We start from the raw sequence: 23,220 nt of genomic DNA on the forward strand, positions 1-23,220 counted from the left end.
CCTGTCCTGCTGCCAGGTGTCCTCTCCATCAGGCTGCCAGTGAGAGCTCAGGTGAGTGGCTCTGCAGGACAGGGCTGTGCTGTGTGTTTGCTGGGTGACAGACAAACTCTGCACCACTCATTCTGTTTGGTCCTGAGGCCTAAAGCAAACATCCTGCTCTCAGCCCTTGGGCCCCATCTCCCAGGCAGTGGCCATCAGCTCAACACTAATTATCTGAATTCATTTCCAAAAGCAAGGAAGTTGAAATTGAGGACTTAGAGAGAGCTTCCCATCTATACCTTTTTTCCATTCACTAAAAATCAGTGATGGTGCTTTATTTTTATTTTCTAGGGATAACAATTTTGTGAACATGGGTGTATCTAAATATATATTTCAGATGCTTTAAAGATTATTGTAATTGGATGGAAGTTGTCTTTTTAACTTCCAACACTTGAACTTTAAATTAGAGTGAGTGCTGTAAAATTTGATGTTGAGACAGACGCTTATGATAGCATAATTAATGTTTTGAATTCTTCAGTTGATAAATCAGTAGAAACACAAATTAACCCATATATTTTATGAAGAAAATGAGTACTTCATTTGAGAAACTGGAAACTCCTCATTTGCTAAGCTGACTGTAAAATCTTATGAGCAGAAGCTCATTTTATTTTTAAATTTCTATTTGGACAACTTAAACAGTATTTTATGAGCTACCATCACATTATCTTAGCCTACTAAATACTCAGTAATGCCAAGAGGTAACTGTACATTTCTAGCAACTATTTAAATGACTACTTTTGTAGTCAATAACTATATACAGTTTTCCTATTGCAAATGTAGAAATCGATAAGTCTTAAAACACATCTTGATATGTCATTTCCTGCCCCTCATTCTTTGTTACCCTCTGTAGCTATGTAAATAGTACAGCTTTGTATTCAGGCAAGCAATCTGATAATCCTAAAGACTTTCTGTTTTTATCGTATCACTGATACCTTTCAAAGGAATAATTGCTTTCTGAAATATTGTAGTATTATGTTGCTACCACCAAAAACAAAGTATATCACAGTAGAAATAATCTTCTTCTTTCAAAAAACCACAGGAGTACAATTAGAGCACATTCAGTTTGAATGATTTTGATGTTTCTTAGAACTGCAGAGATGCAGTTTGTTCCTAGATCCTTTCCAGCAGCTGTCCATGTGATGCCCAGTTTGACATCTGCTCTGTTGGGTGTGCGTGCTGCTGCTGCTCTCATGGGGTTTCTGACAGTCTAATCCCACTTTTCAGGCTGTACCAGCTGGCACTGACCCATTCCCTGGCCTTCTGCTTGCAGATTTTGGATACTCAGCAGTGCTGCTTGCTCTCATTTGTTTTTCTCAACTTTCTCAGAGTTCCAGTGGATGGCTGTGTGGACTGGGAAAGTTGGACACTTTCCCAGTGGTGCACTTAGGGCTTAGTAACACACACACAGTGCCATGTGATGAGAGGCTGCATTTCAGCTCTTCCAAATGCCATTCCTCTTGATACAGAGATACCTTTAGGACTATTTTAGAAGGTGAATTGCTGTAGACCATGAAAACATGGTCTGATTGAGAAGAGAAAATACTTTTCTTTGAAGTTCAGTGTGTTGGAATTTGCATGCCTTGAATGCTGCTGTATCCAGCTGGTACCTGTTGTGGGGTGAACCCTAAAGCTGATGAGGTAAGGCAGAACTGCACCATGGAGGATCCACAGGCATTGTTTGCCCTGGGCATCCCAGGATATGTACTGTAGAGGAAGTGCATGACTTACTGTTTGTTGTGTGTGAAGCTGTACTGAATTAATCTGAGAAAGTTCAGCACGATGCAGGGCAGCACCAGGGGCTCTGTCTGGGTCAATAACCAAGCTGCTGTGGAAGGGGCTTGGTTTCAGGCTGATGACACAAGTCTGTGCACATGAATATTTAGATTCTCCTTAGGCACACGGTAAATATTTCTAAATTTCATGTTTGCAGAAATAGTTTGGAAATGTGGTGGTTACAGAATAATAGTAATGATAAACTGTTTTCCAGGCAGAACAGTGGGCTGTGGGTTTATAAAAGGTAGACTTCCAAAAGTTGCAAGTACTATAGATGTATGTTTACACCTACACATATAAGTATATCTAGGTAAAATAATTCTTACAGTTTTACTAAGTCATTGAAAGAAATCTGTGTGTGAGCTTTCTGTTAGACTCTTTATTTCCTTTTGAAAGACTTCAGTGAACAATAAAGGATTTTTCCCATGAAATTAGACTATGTGGAAGTGAAAAATTGCTAGAAATATCAGCTCCCAGTCTTACATTAATGAAATTTTGTTGTAACTTGTTGACCAGGCAGAGACCATTCTTCATTAAATTTTAAATTATTTTTAAACCAGGACACGATTAATGTTGTTAAGTGTTTATGAGCTGTGTAGATGATTAAATAGATGTGATAATTTCTACAAGCTGTTTAACCTTTACAATACTCCCTTTTTTCAGTCTATTGGAAATGCCAAAACTACCAGGAACGACAACAGCAGTCGCTTTGGGAAATACATTGAAATTGGTTTTGATAAGAGGTATCGAATCATTGGTGCTAACATGAGAACTTACCTCTTGGAAAAATCAAGAGTGGTGTTTCAGGTAATATGGGTGTAATCTTTTCATTCTGTTATGTCATACTTCAACCAATCCACTGCCCCACATGTCCTCACCATCTTTACCTACCTTTTAGTCTAGAGCTCAGTAAAAATGGACTTGTCCTTGACTGGCTGCCTAAGGATACAAAAATAATAATTATGGTTTGTACCATGTGGGGATGTTATGAAGAGCTGTTGTATATTTTAAAAGTAAGAGACAGTTATAGCACATGGTTTAGCTGGAATAGAGTATTTTTCATTTCTTTTGGGTTTGAAGGTATGGAATTTAGAGTGCTTAAGTTCAGAATTATGGTGTTGGTCATGAGTCATCATCTTCTGAGCTGTGTTTGTCCTTCATTTTAAAATTCAGGCTTTGCCTTGGCAAGGAATATACTCCCTTTACCAGCTTACTGTAAATGCTGAGGCAAATAGTGTTAGTTATTTTTGGAAAATGAAAAACTTCTGAATATGATCATTTCACTCACCTACAGAATCCTGATCTATAACTGATAGTAATCTACAGTTCTGAAAAGTGAAATCATACTTTTTTTTTTTTTTTAAATGAAAATGTCTGCATGTTTCCTGCTGTTGAAAATTGATTAAATTAACCAAGAAGGAAGAGACAGATGCTGATTTATCTTCCTTTTTTCCATGTGGCTTCTGTGCTCTTAATGTATTGCTAGAGAAAGCATTATATATTGTAATTCCTTTCTGCTCGTGGTTGTTTCTGCCACTTGTTAAGTGGTGAAAAATAACAAATTCCTTTTTTTTTAAAGGCAGAAGAAGAGAGAAATTACCACATCTTTTACCAGCTTTGTGCCTCTGCAGCACTGCCCGAGTTTAAAACTCTGCGATTAGGTATGACATTCACATTTGTGGTGTTGTGTGATTTTTATGAGAGACAAAGCAGCATCTCTGAGCTTTTTGAGCCAAAGACACAAATGAAGAATTGCTGGCATTTAGATTCTAAACTTTTAAACCTGCAAGTACTAAAATGTATTGAAATAACTAAAATGATAGACCTTGGACTTTGTGGTTTTCTGATAAAACAAAAGTAACAGAGTTGTTTATTCAGCAGACTCTAATACACTGCAGTTGTAATCAATAGGACTTAATGTGTCCTGGAGGGTGAAATTATTTTCTCTAAGTTCTTTAAAACCTTTTCTCCATTGTTCCAGCCACTAGAGAATTTTACCCTTCCTGGTATATGCACCTGAAAAGCTTATTTTGCATCTGCATACTTTTACTTGGGCTGTTAGCAATAATTACTTTACAATCTCTGCTAACCTGGTGATTAAAAAGCAGATGAGGGAATTTTTTCTTTTATCAAATTCAAATGTTGATAGAGGAAAGGTTTCTCATTTGACAGGAGTTGGTGCTTTGTAAAAGAAAAGCATGATGATGACCTCAGGTAGACAACCATGTCATCATTTTAAAAATTCAGTATAAATTGCAGTGCTTCCTGTATATTTTTTAAAGTTGGTTTCACAGTAGGAAAAGTGCACAGCCTGTGCTGGATTCTGAAATACTGTTCTGGTTTTAGAGTGTTTCTCTGCTCATCTGCACCACCCTGGCACATTTAGGATTCACATCTGCTAACACAGGAAAGAAAGGAACTGATGTAATTATAACTGAAGAAGCCATTTAGCAGACTTCTCTTTCAGCATTCTTGGAACCTTAGCTGAGCAGAAGAAAAGGAGTCTGTTAGTGCAGCTGGAAGCATGGCCAGTGAAACCATAGGAATTTACACGGGAGAGCTGCTGGTCTCCCAGTGGAGCCCAGTGCTGTCCCCAGAGCAGTGTGAAGCTATCTCTTCTCCAACCTCAACTTCTCAGCCTGAGTGGATGACAGAGAGTCATAAGGCTGAAACAGACCATAGATTAGAAAAGAGAAGAAAATGGGAAAAATATAATATCCTGGTGTAGTAATAGCATAGTAATATCTGTCACATAATTCCAAAGTGCTGCTGCTCTCAACTCTGCAGCTACTGCGTAGGTGGTTGGCTCAGGATTGGAGAGTAACTGCTTCCTAAGTGATTATTCCACAATTGTGGAAGTCTCAACCAAAAATAGAAAATATGCTTGAGGACCTCCTGTGGGAACCAGGTAGATTAAAGAATACTTACTTGCACAGTTAAATCTTGAAAAAAAATGCTCTTTAGAATAAGTGTGTCTTATGAGCCAGAAGGAGAAAATACACATGTCAGATCATGGATTCTGCCAAGAGCAACTTAATCATGACACAGCTTTACAGATGTGCTGTGAATTTCTGCATCAATGTGTGTAAAATATATATATTTTTTATTATTACAGGGAATGCAAATTACTTTCACTATACGAAGCAAGGTGGAAGCCCTGTGATTGATGGTGTGGATGATGCCAAGGAAATGGCGAACACCAGGCAGGCCTGCACTTTGCTAGGTAATTGCTAAATCACAGTTATATCCTAAATCTAATACACCAGTAAGTGTTTTCTATATTATTTGTGTATGTTTTTTTCATACTCTGTTGTATTTAAAACCAGGAGAATTTGGTAAACTTTGGGACCGAGATACTTGTATTGCATGAAGAAGGTATTTAAATTGTAGTAGAATTACAAATTTAAGAGGAGTGTACATTGTGTGAACATAAATGGATTCCCTTGGTGTAACATATACAGTGCTGGAGGTCACTGACAAAGCACTTTGAAACAGCAAATTAAATGATTCATTTTAATGGATTTTTTTTTCATTTGGTTGTAAAACGTTTTTGATAGAAGTGAGGCAATTAGTACTGTCAAATGTCAAAGTCACACACGGCAGTCACTGTTTTTCTCTCCTTAATAATTTTTTTTTGTCAACTGCAGCTCTCTCCATTCAAAACATTTTATTCATCCTCTTGCAGGGATTAGTGATTCGTACCAGATGGGAATTTTTAGAATCCTTGCTGGCATCCTTCACTTGGGCAACGTGGAGTTTGCATCTCGGGATTCTGACAGCTGCACTGTTCCTGTGAGTAGCAGATGAGCTGAAGGACATGGTTTGCACTCTGACAGGTCTGCCTTCTGCTTGTTTGCAGGGACCTCTTCTGAAGAAGAGTAAAATGGAAATGGGTTTATTTCTAATTTGCTAACATTTTCACAGATTTTTGCTGATAGATTCAACTCTTCACAGTTTAGAGGCTTTAGACAGTACTCTCTGTAGTATAACATTGGTATACAATAATAGCTGTAATTGATCTGTCCTAGAAAAGTCTAGTAGGCAGGCTAGCTTTGAAGTCCTGAGCATCTAGATCTTTATATTCCTACATGAATATCTTCCCTGCACACAGAAAATGCTTTGCCAGATGGCTTTTTTTTTTTATAAGAAATGCCAGAATGCCCTAAATAATTGCAAAATAAATGCTTTTGAAAGTCCTCTGGGATGTCTAGCCATGAGCATAGGATATACAGATATGATTTGTGTGACTCATCTAAGTGTCATGGTTTTATCAGCTCTCTTTTGCCTTGGAGATCAGCATCAAGGACTGCATAGCCTGATCACCTCCTCATTGGTGAGGGCCCAGGCTTCTTACCCATATTTTGGAGATGAGAAACAAAACAGTTCTGGCTGGTCTCTTCTCTGGATTCACAGTGACCAGTTTCTCCTTCTTCCTCCTTTTGAATATCTGCTGCTGGCCTGCACAGCCTTCATCTTTCTCTCTCTTGCAAGAGTAGCAACACCTTCAGAGTTTTTTTCTTTTGTCACTGTCAGTCCCTTTCTCAAGAATCTGCAGTGGCAGTTTCTGGAGCTGAGACAGCAGGGCTCAGGGGGCTCCCCACTTTATGGGGCCAGAGGGGATTGGTGTTCCTGCCCTGACACCATCTGCCCATGGGGTCTGATAGCTGCTTTGAAACAGCAATAGTCTGGCTCCTTGGTGTCTTACAAAGGCTTTCACTATAAAGAAAGCTCATTTAATGATAACAGGTAGAAAGCTGATGAGCCCCAGGACATGAGGAGCTTGCCTGTGTTGTGATGAGTATCTCCAGTGCAGGAGTCCCACTGGCTGAGCTGGGAAAAAGCTGCAGGTTCCTGTGCAACCCTGTCCTGGCCTGACAACACCTGGTGAATGTCTGCTCAGGGGCATCATTTTACCTGTGCAGTTCTCTGGCAGTAGCCATGTCACCACAGAGCTCTGTGCCATGCAGACTGCTCTGCTGGGAGGCACTGCTCTGATGGAACACTGGTGCTGCAGGCTGCTCAGCCTAGGGTTCCCTATGCTGCTGTGGCAGTGAATCAGTTTGTTTGATGTCAGCTTGAGCAACCCTAATGTGACACTCTTTTGTGCAGAGATCATAATTATTATTACTTTATTATTGTCTTCCAAGCCAGCAAAACATGCTCAGTTAATTGGATTTTGGAGGTGTAGCTGCATGGGGCCTGTATGCTGTAAGAACTAGAAAAAGCCCCAGAGAAGTCACAAGGATGTGGAAATATTTAAAGCTGATATACCCTGAAGCTGTAGGACATGTGGTAGCAGTCCTCTGCCATCTGTTCTTGTCAAGACAGTGCTTGTCAGTGTGCTGCTGAGCCACCAGGTGCAATGGGAGCATGATGAGGAAGTAGTGTTAGGGGAGCTCCTGAGAAAGAAAGACCTGTCTGTCCTCCTTGATTTCTAGTGATCAGTTGGCATATTAGTCACAAAGTGTAATATCTTACTGAGTGGTGAATGCACTGCATTTACCTGCACGATCTTTATGCAGAAATCTTATATCCCCATCTTGATATACATGCCTTGATGGTTGATTTTACCCAGTTAAACACAGATCAGTTTTTTCTCTTGTACAGTTGAATTTGAGAGCTAGGGAACATCATTAATGTGCTGCAATCTCTTAATGTTTGTCTCTAGAATTCACTGAGAAAATACTTTTAAGTACTGAGACCAGACCCCACGTGTTCTTGGCTTGGGCCTCATTGCCCATCACTCCCTGCCATGGCTGTACATGAGCAGTCAAGAGCCTCTCTCAGGAGCTGCCATCCATTTGGCCTGACACAGTTGTAAGAATTCAAAATACCCAGTCCATCCCAGTGAAGCCAGATGATTCATTTTTCAGAAGGTTGCAGGTTCCCTGTGTGAAGCATTTTAGTGAACATGGGTATAGTAAAACAAATGTCTTTGAAGCTTGTTCACTAACTCACTTCAGCAATGTGAATGTGTTGAGTGGGTAGGGAACTTGCTAGGTTTTGAAGGAGGAAGAGCTGAGGAAGCTGCTGTTGCTGCTTATTGTAGGATCACTGCAGGCAGGCAGTTCTGTTTGCATGATTGTATGTTTGCTATCACTAATACTGTTTCAGTATCTAATGAGCCTGTTTTTATTAGCCCAAGCATGAGCCCCTCACCATCTTCTGTGACCTCATGGGTGTGGAGTACGAGGAGATGGCCCACTGGCTTTGCCATAGGAAGCTCGCCACTGCCACTGAAACCTACATCAAGCCAATTTCCAAACTTCATGCCATCAATGCCAGAGATGCACTTGCCAAACATATCTATGCTAATCTCTTTAACTGGATTGTAGATCATGTCAACAAAGCCCTTCACGCTACTGTAAAACAGCATTCTTTCATCGGGGTATTGGACATCTATGGGTGAGTTTTTGTCAGAGATGTGACATTTACGTAATTTTCTGGCTGCAAAGCATCGTTGTCTTTATCATCTGGCACTGCATGGGTTACACAAAGGAACCCCAAACCTTAGCAGCTGCTTATTCCAGCTGAAGGAAGTAGGTGTTCAGTTTTGACACACTAAGATCTTTGTCATGACTTTGACATTTATAGTGGGAATTCAGATTTTTGCTGTTGGTAGTTAATTTATCTGTTGCCTTTTGGAAAGTTACAAGGGAATTTTCATGTCATGTTCCTTCAAGGTGGCACTTACAGAGAGGATAGAGATAACTAATGTGCTCTCCAGGAACATCAGTCCAATCCCTGAGTTCCTCATCCCTGCCCAGAGAGGGAACATCACTAAACTGCCTACATAGTGCAACTTGCCATTTCCCTTGTGTTTTCTTGCTTAATCTGTGTTATTTGTGCCTGAAATAATTGAATTAATTTAACTGGAGGGAGGGAATTTAAAATTACGGGGTAATTTATTTTTTTTTTCAATACACTAGTAATTTTGAGTATATGCATATTTTAGATTTGAAACATTCGAAATCAACAGCTTTGAACAGTTCTGTATCAACTATGCCAATGAAAAACTGCAGCAGCAGTTCAATATGGTAAGTAGGAAATGACTGGCATTTCCTTTTCCCTTTCCCCTCATCCAAGTCCATTCTGCTAATTGGGTCCCCAGTGGTTAGGATGAATTCCGTCAGTCTATTAAGCAGCTGTCCTGGCCGTGGGCTTTGAGGGATGGGGAAAGATCGACTATCTCCTAGAAATAGATTTTATGACTAACTGCTGCTCTGGGACTATTTGAAATTCTGATCAAGTAACAATTATAAGGCAGAAGCAGTGCTTGGCAATTAAGAGGCTGAGATTGCCTGTCACTGTGTGGAAGAAGTCGGAGTTAGCAGTGTCTCTGTAACCTCGGAGAGTCCCTGGATGGGCAGAGGAGAGCACGGCTCCGCTGCTGGAGGTTTGCCACCCGCGCTTCCTCCCCGCTGATATTTTTTTGAGGCTTTTCAGCTGCATCCTGAAGTTGATGAATGACGTGTGGCAGAAGGCGGCTCTTCTCCCTCCTCCAGAGAGATCACGATTCTCTCCTCAGCCTTGGTGACGTTTGTGATTACATATCTTACCTGCATAATGACGAGGCGAGTTATTTCTGCCAGGTCTGTTGCTAGGCTCTGCTGCAGCACCGGGATCGCTCTGGACTCCCGTGATCCTACCTGTGTGGCAGTGTGTGCTCACAGGACCGCTTCCCCTGTGCCAGGGTTCATCCTGCTGTGCCAGGGTGCTGGAGCAGAGCCTTTCCAGCCCTGGCGTGCCCGTTCCGTGTGGGTAGGGCCATGGCTGGCTTCAGCTCCGTGAGTGGGATGTTGTAACTGCCAGGCACAGGGCATCTTGGAGTTTTCCCAGCTGTACAGTAAAACCTAGTTGCTGTAAGAGCTGTAATGGTTCTGTCAGTAAAGATAACTGTGTCCCCGTTGCCTTCCCTCTCGTGCCATTGCTGTAAGCACCTGCCTCATGAAGGAGGGGGTGACAGGGCTCTTGTGTTGGTGTCCTGCCAAGCTGCCAAACCCCGTGCTGGTGAACACAGACCTGTTGGACTGCCATGGAGGCACACGGGGTGGAGGTTGCTTTGAATTAAAGCCTTGTGGTTGGTGGCAGCCAGCAAACCTTCGTGTGCTGCCTGGAGCGGCCTGAGCCTGGCTGAGGAGAGGCTGCTTGGGAACTGCGCGACCACCCTGCCCTGCCTAGTACCCACCACCCACAGGGAAAATCAGGTCTGAAGGCATTTTTCACCTCCTCATAGCTGGTTCCTTCACAGTGAAAAAATGGGTTTCTGTTTTCTTCCAGATCTTGGTTTGGATATGACTCGCCAGTCGAACACTGCCAGCTGCAGGGTGGGAATGGCTCCCACGGGCGCGGCTCTGGGGAGGATGGCGTTAAGCTAATGAAATAAAGGGATAAACAGCTTTGTCAGAGTAGTTTTCTGTGGCCTGGTAGATGTGTGAGATGTCTGGGCTGTGCACTGAGCTTGAGGCAGCTGGGGCTGGCACCCCAGTTCAGGTGTTGGGGCACTCCCAGCACACATCCCCCTGCCACAGCAGCAGTAAGTGTGCAGAAAAATGTAAGTGGGGGATGAAACATCATCAAAAATAACTGGAGTCAGCAGTCTTTTGGGTTTTTCAAGGTGCTTGTTCTATTAAGACCACAGTTTGCCTATTTAATACCTTATTCTGTGTTTTCCTTAAGTTTTAATACCTCTCTTACACACATTACATTAAAGTTGTGCAGGTTGTTTGTGATAATATTTTTGAATAAATATGCAACTGATCTTCATACCAGATAAATCTGTCACAGAATTTTCCTTAAAGGATTTCTAGTGCTAATGTTCCTTCAGCTTCTGCTGAAGAGTAAATTTTAATGCAGTGTGTCATGTTAGAAAAAAAATCAGCAGCCATTTAAGAGGAAATAGAGCTCTGTTCTTTTACAAGGAAACACAAAGGTATTTATAGTGAAACTTGGCTTGAAATAGAGCAGTGTTCATAATTTCCAAATCATAAAAGCATGGCACATCCTACTTTATAGGTTGCTGTTCCTGCACTTGAAGGTTTTTCTGGGTTTTGTGTTGCTTTTTTATAAGAGAAAAGAGCTTACAGTAATTGTTGGATAATATAATAAAAAGGATATTTGCGGAGAATATGGAGTGCTTTAATTTAGGCTGTTGTTTTTAGGCCAGGAAAAAAGGTTAATTTACTTTTCATACACTTGTTAAAGAGTTTATTTAGTTGAACCTAGTGTATCACTTGACAGCCTGGATTAATGTGCCAAGATGAATTCAGTTGAGAGTATTCAGTTGAGTTCAGTGTATTTATTCTGCATTTCATTTCACTGAAAACTGTTTTCCTTTTGCCCTGCAGCATGTCTTTAAGCTGGAACAAGAAGAATATATGAAGGAACAAATACCGTGGACCTTGATTGATTTCTATGACAATCAGCCTTGTATCAACCTCATAGAGGCCAAAATGGGAGTTCTGGATCTGTTGGATGAGGAGTGCAAGGTGTGTGTTCAAGGACTTTCACAAAGAGGTTATCAGCTGTCCTGTTTCTGGGCCTCACAGGGAAAAGTCATCTGCAGACAATTGTGATTTTGACACTCTGCTGGTGCAAGAGTTTGGAAAGCATACAAACAGAATCAGCAATTACAGGAGGAGAAAAAATTGTTTTAGTAATGAACTCCTCCTCTTCCCCTCCATCATGTATCTGTAGCTGTTCCTGGGTCTCTGATCAACTTTGTTTGGACTTTGACAGTTTTCTCTTCCCTGAGGATAAGTGCAGTCCTCGGTCCTGTCAGATTTCCCCAAATTGCCTCTTGCTTGGTGTTTCACCCTTTGTCTTTTATCTTGGTTTATTTTATGCCAAACCGTGTACAGGGGATGCTTCAGAATGTCTGCCTCAGTGGAAACCCAGCTTGGGGTTTTTATTTATCACAAAGCATCACAAGAAATCTCTGATGGAGGTGGATGAGTTCTGGTAACATGCCTTTGGGATCCCTGCCTTCAGGTGTGTGCCACTGGAGGCATTGTTGGTGTCAGATGTGTCCCAGCAGCTGTGCCTGCTGCCAGTGCCCAGTACCCAGTGTGGAACTGGCAAGCACACACCTGGTTACCATGTCCTTGCTTCTGGCAGTGCTGGGAATATGAGGAGCTGGAATGTGAAAGCAAATCATCAAGTCTTGTCCCCCATTTTCTTAGATGCTTTTGCTACTGAAAAGTTCCCAAGACATTTTAAGTGTGCTCTGTATTCTTTTCCATAGATGCCAAAAGGCTCAGATGACTCTTGGGCCCAAAAACTATACAATACTCATTTGAATAAATGTGCTCTCTTTGAAAAACCACGTATGTCAAACAAGGCCTTTATCATCAAGCACTTTGCTGACAAGGTAAGGACTTTTACTGTGGCACAGCTTTCCTGCTGGTGTGTGGGAGGGGATCCTGGGGCTGCTACAGGAGAGCTGGGCAGTGGCATCCCTGGCTCTGCTCAGCTCTTACAAAAGCATGCCTGCCTCAACACCTGATCAGGAGGAGGAGGTGAACTGGCAGCTGTGCAGAGCCAGGGACACAAATGAGCTCCTGACTCCACCACATACTGTAACCACTGACCATCCTTTTTCCAAACATGGAAGCTTAGTGCATTTGCAGCTCTCAGCATTACTGTGTCAATTCCAGTTATGCAACAGAAATGTACAAAAAAGGAAATCCTGTACCCCCCTCCTTTTAGCTAAAGAGCAGCGACGAATTAAAGCTGTTTTTGCTGCCGCCTCAGTGTGCAAGGAGGAGAGAGGCTAACACACCCTTTTCTATTGCTGGAGCAGTGTGTGCTGCTCCCACCCTCGCCTCAGCTGCTCAGGGAACAGCTATTTCTAGGAAGCTGGCTGAGGGGTGTCTCAGTGAGGTTCATGTCATGTTCAGCTCCCAGTGCTTGTCAAACTGAGTCACTCCTCAGGTTAAAACAAAAAATAATAATAATAATAATCCCATTTAATACAGTTGTCCTGTTATACAGAAAAGCTGCCTCAGAATATTGTCAGCTTTGTCAAAAAAGGTTTCAGGAAGCTGTGATTGTTACCAGTAGGTATGGACATGCTGACATGGGAGGCCTTTATCTGTCTCTGCTAGGTTTCTCCCAGGCTCCTGAATTTTTGTGTAGAAGGGTCCTATTCTTTTTACATCTAGTGTTACCTTAATGAAAGCAGCAAGAACTGCTCTCTAGCTGTTTAGATTCACGAGTTCTGCTCTATTTTGTGGATGAGAGAACAAGAAGGAATTAATTAATATTTCATAATCTGTTCATTAGGTTAAACTTTGATATTGAAAGCAGGGCTTTCCTATGTCTAGTCTGTGAGCAGCAAGGGCCAAGGAAGGCAGAAAGTAGCTCCAAGCAGGTACTAGCAAAGCTCTGAGCTCTGCTGTGCTGTCTGTGCTAAGCATTTTATGTTTTCTGTGTGCTGACCTGAACAGACATCTGGGAGGAGGAATAAAGGCCCAGCTGTCGGGTCAGCGGTCTGTGCTGATGCTGTCCTCCTGGACAAGGCAGGGATGCTGCTGCCCTCTCCTGGCGTGGCCTCCTGCAGTAGGAACGTGGATGGTGCCCCAGGCAGTGCTCAGAGTGGGCTTCCAGCTGTGCAGAAACCCTGGGGACATCCTCTGTCCTCTTTCCTCTAGGAATTCCTTGAAATATTTTGCAGCTCAGGGTATAGTGTCATTGTGCAAGCACTGATAAGTGGACTTTTGACAGTAATTTTGGTTTTCTTTCAACCTTGAACTAGGACAGTGAAATAAATGGTAGGTTTTTATCTGATACTGACTGTTCTTTGGTCCAGGAGACACTGTATCCCTGTGACAGGGTTCTTACATATTGTCACAACATTCAGACGTTTTATTGCTTCTGGTAAAATTAGTCCTTTGGAGCACAAATGAGCCATTTCCACAATAATCTTCAGGCAGATGTACTTACTGCCTCTCAGCTAATGAGGTGAGAGATACTTTGTCCTCAGTTGCATCTGGATTTCAGACAGCTCTGCAGCCCTGATGAGTTCAGTGGGGAAGATGCTCAGCACACACTTGGATTCTTCACCCTTACAGTAACCATTCAGTCATGGTGCCTTACCACAAGCATCTCCCAGCAGTGAAATATGTCTGGTATAATGCAATAGCAATATTCCTCTCTCTGTTTTAATGTTCTATGTTTTACTGGAAAGCACCCTCTTTGAGGAAAATCTATATTTAACAAAGATGCACTTGGGAGCTCGTATCTTTGGTAAAAGAATTATGCTTTAAATGTGAATGCTTTAGCTGGTGAATTCCATGCAAATTATTCTTATTTAATACTTGTAATACTTTCTCCTGTAAAATGATGGCTTTCAGGTGGAATATCAATGTGAAGGCTTTTTGGAAAAGAATAAAGACACAGTTTATGAAGAGCAAATTAAGGTCCTAAAATCAAGTAAGGTTAGTATAAGGATTTTTTTCTTCTTTTGCAGTTATGAGTCCTTGAATCCTGTGATCCTCAGGATCATAGAAAATGTCAAATAAACCTAGAAAATATTTCTCCCTTAGTATCAGATCAAATGAAATTGAACATAGTTTGTGTTTTACTTGGTTATCTGCATGAATTTAGAAGGTCCTCTATCCTAACTTTTTTCCATGTAAGACCAGTCTGTTTAGCCACTAATTTCACTGTTCATGGGTCGTTGTTGTTTTGGGGGCTCTTTTTTGGTTTGGGTTTTTGAGTGGGGGAAAGGGGATTTGGGGAGGGGGGGTTTCTTTTTCACAAAAATTTGCTATATTTTCTGTAGAGATGTCACTGACTTCTGATATACTGTAGAGGTATGAGAAGGCTTAACAGTTAAGCCCTTAATTTTATAACCTGAAAACAGAAGCTCCTTGTTTATGGCGTGACAACGGAGCAGAAAATGTCTGAAGGAGAGACAAGTTTGGCTCCAGAAGCAAAATGAGAGAGGAATAAAGTATATTGACCCTAGGGACACAAACCATAATTTACAGTCTTGTCTCCTTGATATCTATGAAAGAAAGATAACATCTGAATTGAAAAATACCACATGAAGGAATATTATAGAGTAGGCCTTCAGTGGCATCGTCTGTGTTTTGTAATGACAGAAATGCTGGTTGTGCTCTCAGAAATGTGAAGGCAATTAACTTGACATTGCACAGTGGTGGCTGTTGGGAATTTGCTAGCTCTAATGGCCCAGGAAGCTGGGTATCAAGGACAGGCTATTTAAAATGATGTTATTCTATCAGGAAAACCAACGTTTTTCCCTTCTGTTTCTATTCTGAGCAGATAATATGAAGCTAAGTGATTAAAACATGTGGCATAATGAAACACCACAGCAGACTTTCCACTGGGGGAAGTGTTGAAGTGGTTTAAGTGAAGCAGGTTTCTGGGGGTGGAGGGGGAGGCAGGTGGCATCTCTGGGGAGCTGGCAGAGGCCAGCCAGCCACTCTGCAGGACAAAGGGACAGGGTGCTCCGTGGGATGTAGGTCAGTGACTGAGGGACAGACAGTGGGGACAGAGCTGCTGTGAGAGCCTGGCAGCAGCTTGGCCAGGCTCAGTGTTCAGTCTAAACACTAAAAAACAACCTTATGGTAAATTTTTCCAAAACCAGTGTAAAGAATGTTTTATTTTTGGTTTTCATTTCTGCCTCTTTGTTAGTAATTGTAGTAGAACTGCATTTCTGATTTTTATTTTATTTTGTTGGCGATGATGTTTTCTGGGTTTGCTGTGCACATCCAACAGAAGGTAATTCTAAATTGAATGCATCATCTGTCATCCTGCCCATGCCCACTCTCACATACAGCTTGGATGCTTCTTTGCTCTCCAAAAGTGCATGGCACACACTGCTCTTGGCAGGCACTGTAGAGTTCAACTATTTATTTTGGCCTTCTCTGTAAATCCACCCACAGAACCTCTGTGAACTAGTTTAGTTTCCATGCATGTATCATGAAAGCAATACAACAATTCTGGGCTTTTATGCTTGCTACTTGATTGGTTGGCATGGTTGTTAAAATCTTCTGTTGTAGCTCTGTATTGAAAGAAATGATCTGTGAGATCGTTAGCAGCATGTGTGTTAAGTTGTGTGAAAAAATTACAGGAAAGAAGTGCTTGCTTGCTTGTTTATTATCACGTGAATTATCAACCCTTTGATCAGTGTTTTCCCTCTCTTTGAACACTCCTAGTGTTCTGCAAAACAAAGAAAATGGATAAGATACTAAAACCCAAAACCAAACAGTCCTACAGTGTGGATCATTGCAGCACTGCTCCACTTACTGCTGACCTGTACTGGAGAGGCCAGACATTGTTCCTTTCTTCTGCTTGGAGTAACTGGGCCAGTGGCTATGAAAACAGTGCCTTTGATTTGCACTTGCCCATTTTTACAGGCAGATTTTCCCAGGGCTGGAGAAAGGGAGTGAGACTTAGGTATGGACAGCTTAGAAGAACTCATCCATCTGCAGTCAAGACAATGGGGACCCTGTTCCTACCCCTGTCTCTGGTGTGTGGGAGCATCAGGAGCTTTAGAAAAATCATATTATATTTAAGTAGGTTTCTGTACAGGCTGGAAACACCTGGCTCTGTAGCTCAGCTGCCTGTGCACACCAACTCACTGCATCACAGGCAGCTGACAAGGAGGTAGTAGCCCAATCATCCTCAACTCTGTGCTGAGTCAGAAGAGTAAATCACCCTCAGGAAATGTCATTCTTCCACCAGCTACCGAGGTAGACTCAGATGAGATAAAGCCAAGCTGTGATATTCCTTTTTAAGTTCAAGAATTTAGGATACCTTTTTAGCATCCTTAGTCATTCTGTTATGCCTGGAGTGCTCTGCTGAATGCTGCTGGGCAGTATTTGATGCCTTCTCCCAGCTCATCTGGCATAACCACAGGACCCAGGTGCTATTTGGCTGTGCAGAATGTTCCATTGGTTATCACTTCTGCTCACCAAGTTTCATAAGAGAAAACCGATTTTTAAATTTTTTAGATTGTACTTGGCCCAAGCAGTCTCTAGTACTGAAAAATGAATACTCCTATCTCTTGGGAAAAAATGCACAGATGCTAGATATAAAATTCATGGACAAGTAGAGGAGTTCAGATTTTCTTAGAATGGTTCTGAAGTACTGTGGTTGTCAGTAGAAAGACCTGGTGGTGTTTTTTTTAGTTATAAGTTACTTCAGAGCAGCTGTTATGTATTAGTATATTTTGTAGCCATTAGAGAAAGGGAACCAGAAGTCCTGTGTGGTATTTTGGAAGAACGTTTCAGGTTTTTCCTCCACTCCCACTGGCAGGGAGCATATCTGTCAGATAAATTTGGCTAGTGGGGTTTTTTTCAGTTGATGGTTCCTCTTTTAATCTGATTATTTCAATTTGGAGTGATAAAGCACGAATAATCTTTGCTTGCCTGCTGCTTTATTCAGTGTCCCAGATACCTCTCAACCACAAAGGAGACAGATGCACCATTGGAATATGAGAGGACCCTGTTGTTTCCTTCTTAGATCAAAGCAGCCATTTATAATTGCAGCCAGTACTTATGAAACTGCTGTTGGTATCTAACAGTTTCACATGGAAGCTGTTGTTGGCTATATGAAAAAAAACTCAAATCAGAATTTTATCTTCAGGAGGAGACTCACTGGTCAAACCCACAGAAGTTTTGGTATTGAATCATGGCCCATTCACTATACCACTTTGCCTGTCTGCTTTTTGCATTTGTCCCCTGTGAAGTTCAACAAAAATGCAGTTCTTACAAAAACTGAGCCTAGAATTTAACCTTAAACACCAACATGTGCAATCACTTGCTGATTTCTTACCCTCTGTGTATTTTTTATGCTGTTATACTAGTTTAAGCTGCTACCAGAGTTATTCCAGGATGAGGAGAAGGTCCTCAGTCCTACATCAGCAACCCCTTCAGGGCGTGTGCCTCTGTCTCGAATGCCTATCAAACCTGCCAAGGCCAGGCCAGGTCAGGCCAGCAAGGAGCATAAGAAAACTGTGGGACATCAGGTGAGTTTGAAAATGCAGCTCTACTAAATAACTCTCCCTTTACCTCCTGTCTCATAGGTCTCAAGGTGTGCTGGTGCCTCACAGGGTCCCTTGTGATTTTGAGAGGGGTGCAGCTTATTGCAGCTTTCAGTTTGGCTCAAGTAGTCCCTAATTACTAATGCACTGTGGGGAACAATTTGAGGCAGCCCATTTTTTATTATGGTGCCAAACCCCAAACTGATGCTTTTCAAAACAAATTTAACATGGATGCTGAGAAGTTTTGAAAATCTTAAACTGGGTGTTTTGGCTCATGTGCCACTTTGTCTGATCCAAATCAAAGTGGGGTTCAATCTTAAAATCCTGATAAATCCCCATAAAGCTTGGTTCCAGTTATCATTGGGCCAAACACTAAATAACCACATATCTTTGCTATAATTAAATTAAAAGTATGCAAACCAAGTCTGCTTTCTGAGGTTATCTCAAAGATGACTGAGCTTATTGAGGCTATTCCCTGACATTATTTTCATTCTGTTTTCCAAAAAGTTTCGGAACTCTCTTCATCTGCTGATGGAAACCCTGAACGCTACAACTCCACACTACGTGCGCTGTATTAAGCCAAATGACTTCAAGTTTCCGTTCACGTAAGGATGCCAGCTGCTGTGGGCTTTGGGTAGCCCTTGTTGGGAGGGGATTGCTCAAGGCCACTGAGGATCAGGGCTCTGCTGAACCTTGCTCACTCAGGAGTGAAGTGCTGTGTCTCCTTTATCTGGTTAGGGATTCACCGTGTGTGTGTGTACGTGTATTACAGCAGGAAATGTTTGGGGATGAACAGAGGGAGAATCCTGATGCCATTTTTTTGTTTATGATGATATGTGAGAAAAAACTTCCAACATTTTCATTGCTAGCAATTTTAAATGTAACTGGCAGCTTATACTCCTTGAGCTCATTTGACACGTGCTGGAATTTGCTTTTTCAGATTCCAAAGCCTTTTTCATTACATTTTTTTTTTAACATATGTGAACTTGCTTAGAGTTTTTCTCAAAGCCCAGGCACACAAAGGCTCCTGTAGCTCTTGTGCTGGCCAGCAGGAAATGCCAATGGGCTCAGAGAGTTCTCCAGCCAGGCTGTCCTTTGTTACCCCTGAGTTTCAGGAGCACCTTGCCCACCCCCCATCACATCCACCCTGCTCCCACTGTGTCACTTCTCTCCTGGGTGTGCACACAACCAGGACCCCCAGGTAATGCAGACCTACTCCCACAGCCACTTTTTGTTCCTACCTAGGTTTGATGAAAAGCGGGCAGTGCAGCAGCTGAGAGCTTGTGGTGTCCTGGAGACCATCCGAATCAGTGCTGCTGGCTTCCCCTCCAGGTGTGTTTGCTCTCTTTGGATTGCTTCCAGCTGCAGTTCTTTTTAAGGTGATGTTCATTGTTGGGACTGACACTCTGCTTCTGGGACAGGTGGACGTACCAAGAGTTCTTCAGCCGTTACCGGGTTCTGATGAAGCAGAGAGATGTCCTTGGTGACCGAAAGCAGACTTGTAAAAATGTCCTGGAGAAGCTGATTCAGGTACTGGACTTAGTGCTGAGAGCATTTGGGGTCCACAGGAATAAATATAGTGTCACTTACTCCCTCATAGCCACACTATTTTAGTACTTCTGCAAAATACTAAACCACAAATGTATCCTGTAGCTCTTTGACTGCTGTTCCTTTCAACTAAGAATCAAACAGCCAACAAAATTAATTCTTTTTTCAGTGTGCCTTTGTATATTCTCAGTTTTTCCCTCAAAGGAGTACTACAGCCTGTAGACATAACGTATCATTCTCTTTCTGGTTTAGTTCTGAAATTTCAGATGTGTTTGAGCAGCAGCAGTATGCTTTGTTCTGCCCTAGTCCTGATACAATAAGTGATGTGTACATGTCTGAAGCCCCAGCTGCTTTGTTTGCACTGTGTAATGTGCTTGAAGATGGACTTTTCAGAGGGGTCAGCTAGAATTTAAGCAGAAAATTGTACATGTGCGCTGCCTGTATTGCTTTCATCCTCTGGGCCCCTTTGTCACCTCCTGTAGCCTTCCATGTTATTATCTTTGTGGCATTCTCATCTAAGCAAAAATCTCGCATTGCTCCTTTGGGCCATGCTTGTGGCCTTATTATATTAATTTTTTAACAGAATCATACAGACAAAATACCCTTCTCCACTACTTAATTTAAGTCTCAGATTACCCAAAATATTACACGGATAATTTTGCCTCTTTACTAATTGTACTTTCATTTAGCCCTTCATGCCTTTTTTAATGCATTAACACTTAATGCTGTAACTTACCCTCTTTTTACCTTTGAAAATAGGACAAGGATAAGTACCAGTTTGGTAAGACAAAAATATTTTTCCGGGCTGGTCAAGTAGCCTACCTAGAAAAAATAAGGGCAGATAAGTTGAGAGCTGCCTGTATCCGCATCCAAAAGACGATCCGAGGCTGGCTGATGAGGAAGAAGTACATTCGTATGAGGAAGGCTGCCATCACCATCCAGAGACATGTCAGAGGGTACCAGGCACGATGGTAAGCACTGCTCAGGGCAAATCCCACACCAGCCTCAGTCCAGAGCCCTCTAAGTAGGGTGTTGAAATGTGATACATTTGTTCTCGCCCTCCTATACTACCTGAGAGGAAATGATTTTCTAGGGACATGAAAGAAAATTAATATAATGAGTGTGTCTGTCCTGCCTGGTTTTGACCATTGTGAGATGACAGTAGCACCCTGGACTCTGTGATGCAGAAAACAAGTAGTACTAAGGAGATATGTTGCAGGTGAGGTAAAGCAGGACTGAGTCCTTATTGCCCAGTTTCCATGTGCCCTCCCAGCTGGGTCTGTCCTGCTGGTGAAACCATTCCTCTTCAAGGGTGCAGCTGTAAAGGGACATTCATCAGTCAGTGGTTCGTTGGGATTGCCTTCAGGGGCCAGAGAGAAGGGCAGGAATACAGGTGGTATTGTTCAAAGACAAGGTGGTGATGAAGGCTGTAATAGCCAGCCTTCAGAAAGAGGCATATGTCAAGATGCTTTGTAGTTGTCTTACTGCGACAGCCAAGAACAAGCAAACATTTTCTGCTAGTGGAGGTTAGGAGAGTAGATCTGGAAGATGACATAGTGGAAACAGCTTTAAAGTTGGAGAAGAGGTGATGAGAAATTAAGCTGAGTTTACCTTGTCAGTTGTATAGTAGAGTTCCTAGGGGAAGAGAAAACATTTCCCTGGAAAGTTTTGCAAGGTTTCTGTTTGTCATTCCGTTGTATTGCCACACAGCAGAATAGCAAGTAGATATACTGTGTCACTGACAGCATGAAGAAGAAACTACAGATACAGATATTAAAAAAAATCCATTCAAGCATTCAGTCACATAATCACAGGTATTGCTTGTAATCTTTTCCTTAGCTATGCCAAGTTCCTGCGGAGAACACGAGCTGCCATCACCATTCAGAAGTTCCAGCGCATGTACGTGGTCCGCAAGAGATACCAGTGCATGCGAGATGCTACTATTGCTCTTCAGGCCCTCCTAAGAGGTTACATGGTCAGAAACAAGTACCAGATGGTAAGCAGTCATAATGTACTTTTTCACTCCACATTTGTTTCCACGCACTTTCAGGACAAAGCTTCTCTGTGGTGTCATCTTGGGAACTGGAAATGTTTTGTGTGCCCGCTGTTAGGTGTGATGCACTAACAAAATACCAGAGCATGGATTGAGGGACAGCACCTGGAAATTAGATCTATCTAATACTGCCATCAGCTTGTCATTTTAGACATGTTCTCCTTGTCATCTGATACAGATGTACTTAGACTTTCAGTGCAGCCACTGGAGAATCCAACTGTGATTTACTGCAGTTCTCACTTTTTCACTTGTTATATAGAATGTCGTGGCACTTAAAATAAACATTGGAAATGCCGGGCTTCAGTGTGCCTCCATGAGTCCAAATCAGAATTGGTTACATCAGTATACATTTGATGGGGTCTTCTCCCATCCCTAGTTTCAGTGATTCTGAAATGGCTTATGGAATTATGTTAGCAAAGAAATTCCTACAAAAATTGGATCTTGAAAGTTACCCATGGGTGGAGTGTTTCTGGTTTTTTAGATGTATGTTGGTTTTGGTGTGGGAGTAAATTGATATAACCCTGTCCTAATGATATTGATGATATTTTCTAGATTATGCTTGATAATGAATTACTCAGTTGAGAAATTAGTATTTGGTTTTCAGTGGTTACAGGGCTGGAAACAGAATTATGAGTCAAACTGCAAAGTGCTAACATGTTTCATAGCACTTTTATCTATAAAAATTGTGTTAACCAGGCTCAAAAGTCAACAAGTATTTCACTGAAAAAGCAGCTGAGGGAGTTGTGTTATTTTCCCAAGTAGGTAAATGTTAAGGGCATGCAGCCAAAAGTCATCTGATGCTTATGTGCCATATTGTTCTCTTTTAAAGTTGAAGTTTCTATAAATTTTTCATTTTTATTAAAGTTGCTACACAGTCACTTGTAGCATCTAACATAAACTAACCAGAAAGTTGGATAAAAACCAAATGTTGATAAGAATTTCTTAATGCTAAGACTCCTGTGCTTGACTTGGCTGTTCTTTTGTGTGGCTATCTACTTGCCTTTTTATTGGAATTCTTAGAATTCTTGTTATTAAAACTGTATTTGTGATGTTAAACTAGATGTGTTTTTAACAGTGGTCTGACAGATGTGACAGTCACAGCTGGGTCACAGCAGTAGGTGGCCTAAAATCTTCAGGAAAACGGGAGATACTTCTCTGTGCCTTGTTAGTCCCATGAGTAATGCACATCCCATCTGTCTTGTAGCACAGTTTAATAAACCTGTTATTCCCTGCTAATAGAGATGGCAGGTTTCTGGAGAGTCCCTGGAAGGGGTGGTCAGACCTGCCTGTCAGGAGGATCCCCCTCGAGCTGTGAATTGTTCCCCACAGTAAAACATGAGAGTGTGACAAGTACCCCTGTGGTGTGCTGTGTTTGCCTCGTCCTCCTGAGGTGGGGTTTTACCCAAGCTGAGGTACAGGAGGGCCAGAGAGGGAAGCAGAAGCTGTGCGTGCCGTGGGAAGGTAAACATTGCTGTTGTGGTGATTGCAGAGGAGTGAAACCGAAAGGCTGCCCTGTGACAGGACACCTGGGCTGAGCCCTGGCTGCAGTCAGGTGTGGGGCACGTGGTGCTCCCTAGGATTGTGAAAGGTACCTGTTGTTGTAGGCAGAGGACATGTGTTGAGTCACGTGGGCACCACAAGGAACTTACTGTGGTTGAATCATCTGTTTCACACATCCTGGGGAAAGCTCCTGCCTGAGACCTTGCAGTGTGTTGCTCGGCTGGACGAGGAGTCCAGTTCCTCCACAGCTTTGACATAAGCTTTCCTGGGATATCCCTGGTAGATGAAGTAACTT

The 23,220-nt window shown here is 42.1% G+C and overlaps 1 protein-coding gene across 1 annotated transcript in view; it reads left to right on the top strand.

The window, feature by feature from the left end:
* The window catches only part of MYO5A (myosin VA), an 86,998-nt gene that overhangs the window by 33,561 nt on the left and 30,217 nt on the right, over positions 1-23,220 (top strand). Inside the window, exons 7-22 of the mRNA XM_033517030.1 lie at positions 2,476-2,619; positions 3,392-3,473; positions 4,928-5,035; positions 5,498-5,604; positions 7,952-8,217; positions 8,768-8,849; positions 11,160-11,300; positions 12,056-12,181; positions 14,166-14,249; positions 14,419-14,421; positions 17,648-17,809; positions 18,332-18,429; positions 19,070-19,156; positions 19,246-19,354; positions 20,132-20,343; positions 21,212-21,368. Of these exons, the coding sequence (XP_033372921.1) occupies positions 2,476-2,619; positions 3,392-3,473; positions 4,928-5,035; positions 5,498-5,604; positions 7,952-8,217; positions 8,768-8,849; positions 11,160-11,300; positions 12,056-12,181; positions 14,166-14,249; positions 14,419-14,421; positions 17,648-17,809; positions 18,332-18,429; positions 19,070-19,156; positions 19,246-19,354; positions 20,132-20,343; positions 21,212-21,368 (1,968 nt within the window). The remainder of the gene's footprint in view (positions 1-2,475; positions 2,620-3,391; positions 3,474-4,927; positions 5,036-5,497; positions 5,605-7,951; positions 8,218-8,767; positions 8,850-11,159; positions 11,301-12,055; positions 12,182-14,165; positions 14,250-14,418; positions 14,422-17,647; positions 17,810-18,331; positions 18,430-19,069; positions 19,157-19,245; positions 19,355-20,131; positions 20,344-21,211; positions 21,369-23,220) is intronic.

Source organism: Parus major, chromosome 10, assembly GCF_001522545.3.
Source record: "Parus major isolate Abel chromosome 10, Parus_major1.1, whole genome shotgun sequence".
In the NCBI taxonomy this organism is placed as follows: domain Eukaryota; kingdom Metazoa; phylum Chordata; class Aves; order Passeriformes; family Paridae; genus Parus; species Parus major.